This window comes from Apteryx rowi, unplaced genomic scaffold (genome assembly GCF_003343035.1).
Source record: "Apteryx rowi isolate R43461 unplaced genomic scaffold, aptRow1 scaffold_236, whole genome shotgun sequence".
Lineage (NCBI taxonomy): Eukaryota > Metazoa > Chordata > Aves > Apterygiformes > Apterygidae > Apteryx > Apteryx rowi.
Genome location: NW_020448708.1, coordinates 1,229,887 through 1,244,665, shown reverse-complemented (window position 1 = coordinate 1,244,665; position 14,779 = coordinate 1,229,887). Strand labels below are relative to the sequence as shown.

Sequence of the window (14,779 nt, the reverse complement as noted above, 5' to 3'; positions counted from 1 at the left end):
AGAAAAATGTGAGGGGCAGGGGGTGGTATCTGTACATGAACCTTAAAGTCTTAACTGTTAAGGGCCTTTAAATATTAGATTTCAGTTGGATGCACCCATCCCTTTGGAAAATATCTTCATATCATATCATGCTTTAAGAACGTATGGCATGTAGTACTCAGCTGTGTATGTAAATCCTGTTAGTTCATATTTCTGCTACACTCTTTCTGGAGTTTATTTTTCCATTTCACTAATTTTGCTTCTTCAGAAACTATTATTTAATTGGAAATACAGATTCCTAAAGAGGAATGTAATTAATACAACTTTAATGTAAAAGTAACATGCACAAATACTTAACCTTTGTATTTCAAAATCTTAGCAGCTAAGTGAATGAACCTAGTTCTCTAGGTGTATGACAGCAAACRAGGTAGAGAATTAGACCTGTATTCTGAAAGGTAAATGTGTATTATTCTTTTTCCTTACTTCTTTGTAAATTACTTATTTGTTACAACACCACAGGCTTTTTTGTGATCTTTTTAACTGTGTCCAAAATCTAACTGCATAGCACTTACTCTGTACAATATAGGAAATAATGGTATAATAATACGTATTATTTCTTGTGAGAAACCAATGTGTTTTCTTAAAAAGATCTTTTTTAATTTATGTCAGTGTTTGAATTATGCTTTATTAGTTATTAAATATCAACTTACTTTTAAAGCTAGACATATATTTACTGAAATTATTGGAATTAAGAAGAAAGAAGTTCCTTGAAAAATTGTGCAAAAATACAAAAATAAATCCCCTAATAGAAAATATGGGAGTTCTATTTAGGAAATCAATTACTGTGCCTTCAGTTCAGTAAAACCTGTGGGATTATGATCATGGTATTACAAAACATGGAAATCGTAGTGTGAAAGTTTCTAAAATGCATGGTCAGTAAAATTAAACTTTTTGTCATTTGGTCCATTTAAAATTTGAAAATAAATTAGCTTTTAGAATTCAGATAAAATCTAATTGGATCTAGAAGCATTTTCTTATTTTAGAGTCTACCTTTCCACCTTTCTTTGCAAAACAACTCATAGTAGCAATCGTAAGTTTTTACAGCCAGTTGGGTCGTGTGTTTTTTCTGTCTCGCTGCAAGGGCAGGTGCCTGCAGGCCGGCCCCAGAGGGTCGGACCCGAGGGCTCCAAGCCGTCCAGCAGCAGGGAGCCATTGCGCTTCCTTACAGTGGGGTCTCGTAGCTGAGGGTAACAGAAGGCTCCTTGTAGATTAATACAGAGCTATCAGTTCTGGCTTCGCTTCTCCCTTTTCGTGCTTTCTCCCAGCTCTCAACTTCTCTTGCCTTCTTTCTAGCAAGGATATCTATCTGGTGGGGTTTTTGAAACAATCTTTTTCTTTGTTTCAGTTCAGAAACTTGTGCTTGTCTGGTCTAAAGAATGTTACACATATCAGGGGTGTCAAGAATTGTGTAGTCTAGCAAAAAAACCCTTCATGCAAACATAAAGGCATATTCTGAATCATTTTTAGCTGACTCATTTTGTGTTTCTTTATAAATTCCTTCTTATGGTCTCATAAAAAAAGTCTTCCAGAGCAAGATATAGGTACAGCTATAGAATCCAGAGTAGTATTTTATCTTTGAAATAGGTAAAGGATTTTGTTTAATAATATRTCATTACTTCAGAATTGTCGAATTAACTAATGACCTCTTAACATAATGAGCAGCAAGTAGAAAATGGGGAAATATTGTAGGTTTTGCATAGTTAAACAAGTAGATAGGGCTAGTTCCTAATATATGCAGTGCAAATTGATATTAATTTTTGCACAAACAGTGCCAATTAATAGAACAGCTCAAAAACCTTCTACGGCTTTAAAATCTTCTCATGCGTCTGGCTTTACTGTTAGCTTCTATTCACTATTTTTACTTTTCCAGTGTAAACATCTTGCAAATACATTAACAAATGTTTTGTTAGCATTGACCTTTTCCCTTGCACAAACATTGTCCTATTTCATTCTATCTTATACAAACTAGTTGGGCCTGCTTGATATTTGGAGAAATGAAAGACCAATAGGTGGTGCAGGATCTCTTGTTATAACATGATTGCTTAAACTTTTCTACTTGAATCAGAATTAAATCAGTGCCTCACAGTCAAGGCCCTTATACAACTGGAAGTGAGGTTGTGTCTTTCAAATTAGAGGGACATTGTTTTTTATTTAACTTGGTCCTCTTTATAAAACTAAGGAGACTTTCACATTCAGTGCCCTGTTAAATTGTGACTGACTTCTTTTACCACCTATTTACATTTCTCTTGCAGTTTCAAATAAAAACCCAATAATTCAATTTATTCTCAGAATTATTTCTGTGAAACCAGTCATAATAATCCATATGCCTAGTATGCAAAAGGAATGTTTATGTGCAAAACGTCATGTTAAGCTTGTGGAAATTTCACTTTATTATTGTATTCTTACCCATTTGGGGAGCAATGACTCCCTATAGCAGACACCTTACAACAACACAGATTAGATATATTCACCACCTCCCATGCTTTTATCCTTTACAGTTGACAGCCATTTTTGGCCAAAGGTATCAAAATCTTGACCTACATCAAAGGAAGTGATGATCTGTGCACAAGCTCATACAGTTCAGGATAATCAGCTACCTAAGAATAAGATGGGGAACAATTGACCAGCTAGTGATTTAGCAAAAAGGATTTGGGGGTTGTAATGAATCACAAGATGAGCATGAATTGTCAGAATCATGGTACTACAAAAAAAGGAAAACAAACCTCTGATATATGAACATAAGTATTTCTTTTAAGTTAATAAACTCAGCCAGATCTAAGAACTACATCTAGTTTTAAGCATTGCAGCCCTTCCTGAAAMATGAGCCAAGAGCTGAGAATGATCAGAAGTCTAAAAGTAGTCCCTGAAGAAAAACAAAATGATTATGATTGTTTAGTCTGGAAAAGACAAGGTTGATGCAGGGGACACAGTAAGTGTCCTCAAATGTATGCAGCTGATCCAAAGAAAAAAATATGAAAAGCTTTCTGAGAGTAAGGATACCAAAAGAATACAGAACACTTACTGCTAGGGAAAATGTATTTCTGCCTCAAGAGATCTTTAAGAAAATCTGTTTAGAATGGCACAGGTACAGTTGATACTCTCTTGAAGTACAGAAATGGTTTGGATGACATTTTTAGTGTCTTTCCATCAACATGATTGTGTGAGTCAATTAAAAGGCATGAAGTACAGTTTCTATCCATTCTCCTATGGATAGAAGAGCCAGAAAATGGCTTATTAATTGAGTTACAGTAGTTTCTAGAAGCTATCATCCTGACATCAGAATATAATTATTAGAATTTGAAATACAATTATTAAAAAATAAGGTATTCTAACAAGTATGTGGGGGAAAAAGAAGGAAGGAACGTTAAGAACCTTCATGCAACAGTGAAGATATAACTTCTCAACGGACTGCCTAGAGGGTGATTTTAATTCTTTTTTTAGGCATTATTTGAGAGAAATGTAGTACATTCTATAGTGGTAAAATGTAAAAATAATATAATTTAAATGTCAATATAGTTTAAATGAAGGTCAGATGTACCTTATGGTACTTTTATATGTACTTGAAGTTTGTTATAGTAATGCTTATTTACTGCTTAGAAGCTCTGCAAAGTTTTTGGCTGCTCATGCTTCTCTGATCATGCTCTTCTTTGCAAAATTCAGTGGCTTTGGAATAACCCCTTTTTGTTCCACAATGCATCCTCTGAAATATTTCATGAAATCTGTATGCTTGTGCATTTATCTCCTCTGTACATATGCAGTCCTGTGGAGTTCTGCAGTAGTATATAGAAAATAATCAAAACAAATATTCTCATCCTTTAGGTATTATGTCTTGAGAGTAGAGTTTGTCTTTTTGGCGGGAGAGAACTTACTGTCTAGATGAATGTTCTAGTTATGTCCCAATATTAGAGGAAAATACTGTGCAATATATTTAAAAATCAATAGATACAATTATTTTCTCATGAGCAGGGATTTGTAGAGTAAATGTAAAAGCATTTTAAGTTTATATGAGATAATTCAATGCAGTTGATTTTTTGGGTGTGACATATATGAAATGGAAAGGAGGAAATTGCTTGTATCCTGACTTTCCCAGAAACTTAGGTGTATGAATAATGTATAGAAGGAGTGGGATTTATTGCCTAAGTTAATTCTGAAGTGCCTGCCTTTGCAGCAAGAAAAGTCAAAGTTTTTGGAAAAAACTAAAGAAGCGGAAGTGTTTAATACCTGAATATGAATCAAAGCAATTTCTCTCTGGTTTTGGTTAATTGAGTTTGGTTAATCTAAATATGTAAGTTACTGTTATCATGCGGCTTGACAGTATATGCTGGAGCTAAATGGATAGATGCCATATAAGGTGCTGCAATCTTTAGGTGAGATTTTTCAAGAGAATCTAGTTGGTCCCACTTTCAAAATGACTTAAAAGTCATAGCTCATGTAAATCAAGAAGAAAAAGCCCTAGCTGTACAAGGTTATTTTGGTACATAACTTCAATTCAGGTATTGATTCTGGTGGACATTTAGACTCCAAATGCCTTTCGAATATGACTCTTATTTTTTAAATCAATTTTGGCAGGAGCACTGACATGCTTTTGAAAATGTCACTATTAGTCTAGATTGTTTTCAGTCATCATTTCTAAATTTTCTCATGCTTATATTTCAGTTATAACACTCCCATTAAAGCATTTATGTCTGGAAATATGCTGCTTATTTTAAAAGATATATTGTAAGTTATATATATAAAACTATATATAGACTTCAACTATGAATTTTTATGTTCAAGTATAAACAGATTCAGTACACAACCGTTAAGGTTCATAGCTGTTTATGCACTGAAAACAATTAAGCATATAAAAGCTTGTATCTATTTTGGTGAAAAATCATTTTGTTGTTTTTGAAAAAACTCAGCTTTCAATGAATTTGAATAGGTTTTGAAGCTTCTAATATCTTTCCCGGACTCTGAAGGTCTTGTATGGACTCTTTTTCGTGTCAGATGAAACGCTGAAGTTTTACATGCAGAGAATTCCAGCTTTCCCTCATTCCAAACTGTTCATGTTTCCTGTCCGTACACATCCAGTCAGGTTTTTTTAAACTAATAGGTAAATGTAATTGTTCTCAAGCCATAAGTTTTCCCTCTCCTGTTAGAACTGTGGAACCAAGGTCTGTTCTCCTCATCTTATTTTATTTGGAAAAGGTTAGTACCAAGTACAAGATGGCTCATTATGCATTACACTATAATGCTATATAAGCCTGAAAATGAGGTAATTTAAGAAAGAAAAATTCTTTGCTATAATTTTATTCTATATGTATTCACTAAATGTTGCAAGAGCAACACATATTTCAAAGTTGTATTAGTCTTCCCAATATTTTTGAGGACTTTTGGAAGTTAGCCATCCTCCCAAAATCAAGTATTTTCTATACTATTTCAAGAAACGGGATAGCTGGATGTTTGTGATGCCACTCTGTCTTCATCTTACAAAGAAAATGGGTACATGTCAAGTAATTTGTGTCAGGTGTATGCTCTAAATGAAAGTCCATCAATCATTTTTGGCTCTTTAGTGCAATGATTATCATATCAAAGACGCAGGAGGACATTAAAGATAATGGCTTTTCTGTTGTCTATTATCTCTAACAGACTTCACATAATTATTAACATGTGTTCTCATTTAAGAAGGGTGTCAATATTTTGAGCGAAGAACATTTTTTTAACTAAAAGGGATATGTCTGTCAGCAAGTTTTTTGTCCTTCTAACTAAATGAGAAATTACAATTAATGAATTTTGTGTTTCTGCAAGAAGGGCAGATATTGCAGAAAGAGCKGGAAGCTTTGCAGGGTTGAAATACAATGACTGTCTTCAGCTGTCTACATAAGATAATAAACAGTGTTCAAACTTGAGTAAAAGTAGTAAAATGCTAGTACGTGCTCTTCTGAGGCATTCTCACTTTCTTTTTATTTTTTGTGCCATGCTGAGAAGAGTGAATATGGCATTTCCTTGTTTACCACAAAGTTCCACAATCATGTAGGGTATGGAAAGTATCTGTAAAGGGTAAATATTTATTTTGTGTCTCTCTTTTGTTTTTACAGTTTTGATAGGAATGAAGACTTTGAAATCAGTTTGTTACTAGCTCATTTCTTACCTCCTGTTTTATCTTGAGAAATTGTCATTTGCTTGTCCTTTTAAAAAAGGCTAAAAATAGATTTTTTCATCCAATAGAACTGCAATGAGAATTACACGTCTCCTAAAATATCRTAGAATCTGGATAAAATGTAGAACTGTGGCTCTTCCATATTAAATAAATAAATCAAAAGGGTTAAACTTGACTCTGCTTTGAGCAGAAAGAGAAGAGAGAAGGTCTAGTCTTAAGCTTCCAAAATCTCATTGGGAACACTTGGGGGTTTATGTAGAATGGCTTGAGGGCATACTTACTTGCCTCTTGTGTTGGATATTCTTCTTCTATTTGAATAGGGTTTCAGCAGCCTGCTTATGGGTCCAGGTTGCTGACTTCACTATAAAAGTTAGTGACTGGAAATGGAGGGAAGTGCTGTGATGTGCAGGACAGCTTTTTAGCTGATGGTTTCTCTCAGACATTTAAAGATTATGGAAAGAATGCATGCACCAGCAGGAGGAAGGATTTAGCTTTTAATCACTATACCGAATCTGTTCAGATTTCAGCACCATTAAGTGTCCTAGACAGAATGTAGACATTACAGTTATAAAAAACAGTGAATTTAGTCCTATAATATTTGATGAAATATGTTTCTGGCTACATTAAAGAAACACCTTTTAATGGGGATGACAGAATAATTTGTCTGAATGCATTCAAGCTTCAATATGTCTCCACTTCTAAATTAGATGATAAATTTTTAAAAGATATAAAAGGAGAACTTGTGTACATATCAACTGTGTACAAATTAACCAACTTAATAATGTTAAAAAATAATTAGGAAACACCACACAGGACAAATTATGTGATAGATCAGACAACAGAATGAATTAAACACCAGCAATCACGGTGCTGTCAGTGAGCTAGAAGGTGCTGCACCCATTACAGCTATACGTTCGTTCATAGTCTGGAGCAGTGGCAGGCAGCAGGCTGTCTTGTCCAGTGCTTGGACAAACTCTGCCAGCAAACGCAGCAGAATCAACTGGCATCAACTGGATTTTAGCTGCTTACCTGTCACTGCCAGCTGCAAGCAAGTCCCAATATGCTGAGAGGTGATCGGTGATTTTTCTTTTAAAACATAGCCTGAATAGTACAATGCAGTCTTTACAAACTTCCGTTTTATTGCCTTATGCTTTTTATGACCTGAAAAACTGCTGAATTTTTTTGTATCTGCTTTCTATTTAGAATTCACACACACATTTAATTCTCTGTCAGTTACTTCTCCAGAATAACCATAATTTGGGGCAAAATATTTATATATGAAAATGTTCTGTGTTTTGCCACTGATTATACATTTGTGTTGCAGAAATTTTCAAGTTACACGTTAGTTCTAAAATCTGTGACAAAAGTCCTGTCTAATTCTTCAGCATTGCAACTGTTTTTAGAATAGTTTTATGCCCTGTTTAAGCTATTCTGTTGTCTTATTGCTGCCTTCCCACTGTCTATTGAATAAAATATTAGCCTTCAGTGAGAGATTTGGTCTGGCTGAAGCTATTTCAGGTACTGTGAGTCTAGTTTGGTGTCTGGTAATTGTGACCATGTGTATATTTGTCTAAAAATGCTGTGAACATACAGTTGGTTGGGCATTTTGAAACATGAATCTCTATTTTAGCTTTTAAAATTGTACAAGCTCTTCTTTCAGTTTATTTTACCAATCTTTCAAGAAGAAAGTCTTGCTTGACAATGTGAGCTAGACTGATCATATCTGGAGAGTATGTATATTAGTACTTAAAAAAAAATTCTAATGCAGTGATTTCAAATGTCATATTATCTATAAGGACTATAGTCTGGAAAGGTTTTACCTCAGACTAGGCATGTCTAATGGAGTTTATGACAACCTATGAATTTGCCCCTGAACAGGGTCAACTTGGAGGTCAGTGAATGCTATACAAATTGCATACTACTCAAGCCTGTAATTATCCATGTTAGAAGTTAATGTGCTGCCGAGTTTAGCAAATTCATGTATAGCTTCAGAAATGACCATGATAAACTGTGCAGTTACTTGCATTTGCTCTGAAAAATCACAGTTAATGTGATGTGATGCTTACAGAGTATTCTTTTATCAAATCATCTTGTGTGTTTGTGTACTCAGGAAATTAAGAATCTGAATCCTTTCTCATCTAAAGAATACGTCTTCAATAAATTATGTTATATTCCTTTTCTAATATCCAATATAAATACCATAGATATAGGCTGGAAAAACTTTCATGATGTATTTTATTTGCAATATTGGCAGAAAATATGCAAAATCTACTTTACATATGTTCATTATATTTTGAGTCTGTACAGCAGGGTCATAAAGAATCTATAAGATTTTTGTTGAAGGCAGCATACTTTCTTATTTGTTTGTGTATTGTCCAGTACAATTTCAGCACTTTATAAACAATAATTAATTCTGCATTTTTCATGTTAGTGTCACTGTCATTTCTCTTTTTCCTGTATTTTTCAACTACAACTCCACTTTTACATAGGTGAATGACTAATTACTTGCACTGTTAAATGTTCCTAAACCCCATAAAATACAGTAGTACAGTAAGAAATGTTTGTATGAATTAGTATAAGTTTTATCAGTTAACTGTCTCTAATATAAGCATTTATAAGAATATTACAGGGATAACAACTCTTTATAGTTTTGGATATTATTAAATATCCAAATATTAGTATTACCCAAATATTAAAATTAAATTTGTGTGTGTGCGTGTACACACACAAAAATGTATACGTGTGTGTATATATGTATATATAAAAAATAGTATACAGATACTAGGGAATATACATTCAGTAAAAGCTTAGATATTAGTTTTAATTTTACATTTGAGTTAGAACTATCAATAGTATTTGTTCATCAACACTAGCAAGCCAGCTGCTTGGATGTGAACATTTTTATTTTGAAGAACTTCACATCTGTGTTGAATTTTGTGACTTTTTGCTGTCATATCTTCCTTATGATACAAATCAAAATCACAAATAAAAACAATCCAAGCATTGTAGGAAGTTCAGTTTTGAATCCAAACTTCACATATCAGATTGTCTCTTCTGACATCTGACTTACATTTCCAAAACCTTGAAGGTTTACCTTTCATTATTTATGGACTGATCCACATAGGTAATAAGAATTCTTTTTGTATAACTTCTTTTCATATATAACTTTTTTTTTATATAACTTCTCCAAAATAACTTTCTCAAGCTCTCCCTTCCCTCTCCCTTCCCTCTCCCTTCCCNCATATCAGATTGTCTCTTCTGACATCTGACTTACATTTCCAAAACCTTGAAGGTTTACCTTTCATTATTTATGGACTGATCCACATAGGTAATAATTTATGGACTGGTATAACTTCTTATCATGTATACCTTTTTTTTTATATCACTTCTCCAAAATCATTTTCTCAAGCTCACCCCTCCCTCTCCCTTCCCTCTCCCTTCCCTCTCCCTTCCCTTCCCCCCTCAAAAAAAATCGCAATCTAAGCATCAGGATGATATACTAACATGAACGACATCCTCAAATCCATGTAAAATGTCTGGGGTGTGGAGGGAGCACATTTAGACAAGAGTGAAAGGAATCCTTTCAGTAACCACTAGTGTTCCAGAAGTAGTGTTGACAGGGCATAAAAAGACATTTCTCCAGTTTTCCTTGGTCAAGAAGTGATTCTTTGTCAAAAAGATGGACTTAAATATGTTCACATTGAAAAATAAATTATCAGATAGACTGAGGAACTTATGACATCCTCAGAATGCCTTAAATAGTTTTACTCTGATCTCCTAAAGGAGAGGGGAAAAAATACATTCCAGAATAAAGATTTGATGCAGCTTTTTTCACTTGTCAATAACACTCTACAAATAAGAGGTGATCTTCTTTAATAGACCTGATGAGAATTCAAGCTTTTATTTATCAGTCATTTGTTAAGGTGCAGAAGAGGAAGAGAAGATGGAGATCCTACTATCACATTTAATTAATAGCAAGATTTGAGGGTTGGAGGGACATTGAATTCAACTCACAAGTTAGCTTTTTTCTTTTGTACTAGTGAAACCTCTCTGGAGTGGTTATTTGATCTCAGATCATTTTGCATTATCTTTCTAGATTATCAAATTGTTGGATGGAAAACGATCCCAAACTGTAGGAATTCTAATATCGAGTTTGCACCTGGAAATGAAGGATATTCAGCAAGGTAAGTCTTTCAGAACTTTTAATGTATCATATTAACATGGATATTTTTTCATAGCACCTATCAGAGAATTTCTTAAACTACAGTATGGGCTTTTGTGTGTGGTTCTCTTTATGATGACAGAAGAATTACTCTTCCAATAAAGTAAGTATAGACATTTCACCTAAATAAGCTAAAGTGAATTTAGGTCCACCTCTTTCTGTACCTTTTATTTCACATGTCACTTCTAATCCAGGGTTTTCTCAAAGCAGTTTCATATTTCTCCGCTATGGTTCCCTCCTTTTTCTTAAGCAAGTCCCCCACTGAAAAAAAATTCAATGGAGGTCTTATATATATATCTATTAGGTTTCAAATATGCAGTCTGTATTTGTTGAATGTTTAAATTTTGCTTCATTAACAGTATAAAAAGCACATCCAAAACTGAGAATGCAGCTACCATGTGGCAATCAGAAAGATAATGGCATTTTTCAAAGCGTCGGGCTACTCAGTGTATAAATTCCATTACTGGTAGAAATTATCTGGGTTTGCCAATATGACAGTAGAGAAATGCAGACTTTTCAGAATACTTGGGTAATTCAGATTCTGCTTATGTTCTGGATTTAAAAAGATATTGTTTAAGGATATTGTTTATTTGTTTTTCACATTTAAAAAGAAAAATATTCAGCAGTTAAAACAACTGCTGGAAGAATTCAAGTCGATGTCTGCTTTTTGCTATTGTTTTCCTTCCATCACATGCAAATACTGGATAGGGTGTTGAGATGCTGCTGGCATTGATTATTAATTTTAGAAGAGTCTTTGAGCATCTAGGACTTTAAAAGCACAAGGGCTTACAGATGGCTCTTGGGGTGGAGGGAAACAAGAAGAAGAAGGAATAATTTTGTGCCTGCCAGTACTGTGTGAAAGGTATCGGAATGAGATGGAAAAAACCTGCCATTATTAAATGTTTGAATAATTTGCTGGCAGAAAAGGGGTAGCAGCTACAATATAAAAACTGGGTAGTATTCTTAAATACCTTCAGAGACATTTTCATAACTTCTTATTTTCATGCCATGATGTCCTATAGATAGGACATTCATGGTGCAAAGTACTATTGTGGCTTCATAGCCTTGTTTCTAGTAAAATAAAGCATATGTGACTGCACTATATCTCTTTGCATCTGTCAGTTGTTTGCTGTACTTCTATAGCTTTTGAAACCCCCTGGTCAATTAACACAAAAAAGAAGAGAAGAAGTCTCAAAGAAGTTTTTAAGGGAAAAGAAGAAGTCTCAAAAATGTTTGGGTGTGTGTATACTAGCATTTTAGTTTGGATCTGCAGTGCACTTCTGAAGCAAATCTACCAGTTGTCCCTCTGCTATGTTTTAGTTTTCATTGCAGAGCAGTCTCAGAGTGCACAAACATCCTTCAGGATGAGACTAAATCAGATGTGCTCTAGGAGCACACCAGCAGTCTCCAGCCTATACTGGACTTTAAAGTCCACAGGATCAGAATAGATCTAGTTAAAAGTAAATACACTGGACCTCAGCACCAGCTGTTTCTCTCTATGAATCCATTTCTACTGGACTTGACTATTGCAATTGTAGACATAACTAATTTGGTCCTACAAGTTTAAGAATAATTAAAAGGCTAGTTGAAGAGACACACCAAAATAAGTGCCATCACTGAAGGAAAGTTTATCGCCTCATCGCCTTTTCTGTTGTGAGAGGTAGCAAATAACTGGCCTGTCACCACATGTCTTGCTCAAGGCAGCAATAGGATATGCTGCCACTTGCTTATGGAAACAGCTAGGAGATACAAAAGGGATTTGAGAATACTGTTAGTGGAACGATTTTTTTATTTTTATTTTTTAATTTCCAAGCAATATGAGTGATTCTAATCAAGATCTATCTGTAGAGTCTCTCTGGGGAAAAAAACACCACAATTCACCAGACTCAGGGAAAATGTCTATACTGTGAAGGTGGCCTTTAGAAATGCATGCTGTAATGAAGATAGCAGTATGGTTATGCTTGTCTCTCTTCTAGTCTATGTTGTTACTATTTATCCCCTAGTTTTTTATTTAATTAACTGATTTAAATCAATTTAAATTCTAACTCCTGCTGATCAAGAGATAAATTCTAAAATAGCTGCTATATTAAATGTACTGGATGAAAAAAGATCATTACAATAAGCTAGATACCTCATGCCAACACCTCACCAAGAAAGAATGTGATCATTTGGTGATGAATACAAAAGTTTTTTTTATGAAGCAGAGATACAAAGAGATATCTCTAAGAAACATGAAAATTAAACATTCCATACCTTTTTCATGCCAGCTTCCATTGCATAATTCAGTGCATCAAATACAGGGAAGAGAAGTCAATTGTCTTTTGCAACTGACAGTGAAGAAGCTTGAAACAAAAGAAAATCTAAATGAAAAAAAAAGAAATCTAATTTTATTTCAAGTCGTTCTGACCATATTTGTTGAAAAGACACATTCAAATGAATTTACTATCTATTTATAATGTGTTGGTTGTTCTACCTTAAGCGGTAGTTATAGAAAAACAGAAAAAACTATCCTCAAATTTCTTCTGTGAAGAACTGCTTTATGCATATTGATGCATGCAAAATTGCAGGGAAGATAAAAGAAGAGTAATTACATGAAAACTTACGTACTTCTTTAAATACTGTGAGATTTCTGCATCTGTAGGATTGCCCTCTCAAATTATTTTAAGTAACTGGCTTAACAGCATATTCTTTAGATAGCTCAGCAGTGGCAACACATGTAAGGGACCATATCTGGCACCCAGATGTTTCAGTTTGCATTTGATAATGAGCCAGCTGCCACACTTGGAGAAGGGAATCTCCCACAGATGTTTCTTTGAGAGAAAGGACAGCCTTTGCAGATAAATTTGCATTCTTGCTGTATCTGAGTACAACCTAGGGAGAAAACAGCCTAAACTTGAATAATTAATTTTGGATAGCATTGGTGCTTATGTGATGCAGATGGACATTAAAATTGTTGTGCTGCACCTGTCCTAATACCCAGTTATTTGGGAGGTGCAAGGGGAGTAGCAGAACTAGGTGCTGTAATGTTCTTCTAAGAACACTAACAAATTTTATTGGGGAATCTGCTACTGAATAGGGCAATATAGTTTCTACTTAGACAACTAATAATAATATTAATTTCCTAAGCAGAAGAAGCAGATGGGAAACTGTCTATCTGGGCCACATAGAATCCGTATTTATATTTAAAAATCAAATAGTGCTAATAAAATTGTGCACAAATTTGAGATTATTTTCAAGGCTTCTTTTCTGTGGTTTTTAAAAAACTTTATACAAAAGAGATGAAGAATGGTGTAAATCAGCTTTTAGGTAAGGAATATGCTTTTAGCTCTGTACAGTTACAGAGGTAACCTCCTTTTCATATCAGCACGCTTCTGTATTACTTTTCCTATGGTAGTTCAGCTAAAGCATTACAGCTTGAGAAGCAAACTGGTGACTCAAGACTACTTGTGTGGCTTTGCTGTTAAAATATTACAGCTTAGTCCATGGTGAGGAGGTTCAGTTCTGTTGCTAATTGGATATGCTGGTTATAAATGTATGTAAAGACCCTCTGTGGGCACTGGTCCCAACTTATTATAGGCCCACATTCCAGTCAATCAAGCCAGTCCCAGTATAAATAACTAGTAGTAGCAGTATACTATAAAGCAAATAAGAGTGTTTTTTTCTGCAGCTTAGGTCATATCTGCTAGCTTCCCATGAGCTACTGGGTTCTCTGTTCAAGAGTAAACTGGCAAAAATGGGGAGTAGCCCAGATCAAAAAAAGTTTTAGTTTCAGTAAATGAGATGTAGATATAATGTAGATGCCTACATCCAAAAGAATGATTGTCCGAAATGTCTACCTAGCTCCATGGTGCCTTCATTTTGCAACTGAAATTGAGGGGCACCAGAAGTTCTGCTTCTTTACAGTCGTGGAAATAGCTCACTAATGCCCCTGATTTTCATTGGGATACATTAACTAGATGTTCTCACATATTAGTATATGTTCTTTGTGACGAAATATATGAGATGTGGTAGATCACACCATATGCATGCTTTATAGCATATTGCACACTTTATTGCATATTACTCCTTGAAAAACAGCTGTAGACTCTGCTAGAACATTTACTAAGGCAAATGTTTAATACTGTAGCACTGTAAAGCTAACAGAACTTATCCTATATGGCAAAGTAACCACAGACACTTGCCCTTAAGACTAGTTCTAATGCTATTTTAGTATTAAAAGAACTCTTTCTTTCCTGGATTTAAGCAATTAAATATAACATCTAAAACCCCACTTACTAAATCAGAATAGCAGTGGCTAACCTGTAATAGCATGTATGTTATATTTATTGTGCATTTCAAGTACTCTTGTGTTCATGAACAATGTAAACTATCTAGGCTTC

The 14,779-nt window shown here is 34.4% G+C and overlaps 1 protein-coding gene across 1 annotated transcript in view; it reads left to right on the top strand.

The window, feature by feature from the left end:
• FMN1 (formin 1) overlaps nt 1-14,779 on the top strand; it is a 163,911-nt gene that overhangs the window by 68,954 nt on the left and 80,178 nt on the right. The window contains exon 8 of the mRNA XM_026065997.1: nt 10,275-10,362. Within this exon, the coding sequence (XP_025921782.1) occupies nt 10,275-10,362 (88 nt within the window). The remainder of the gene's footprint in view (nt 1-10,274; nt 10,363-14,779) is intronic.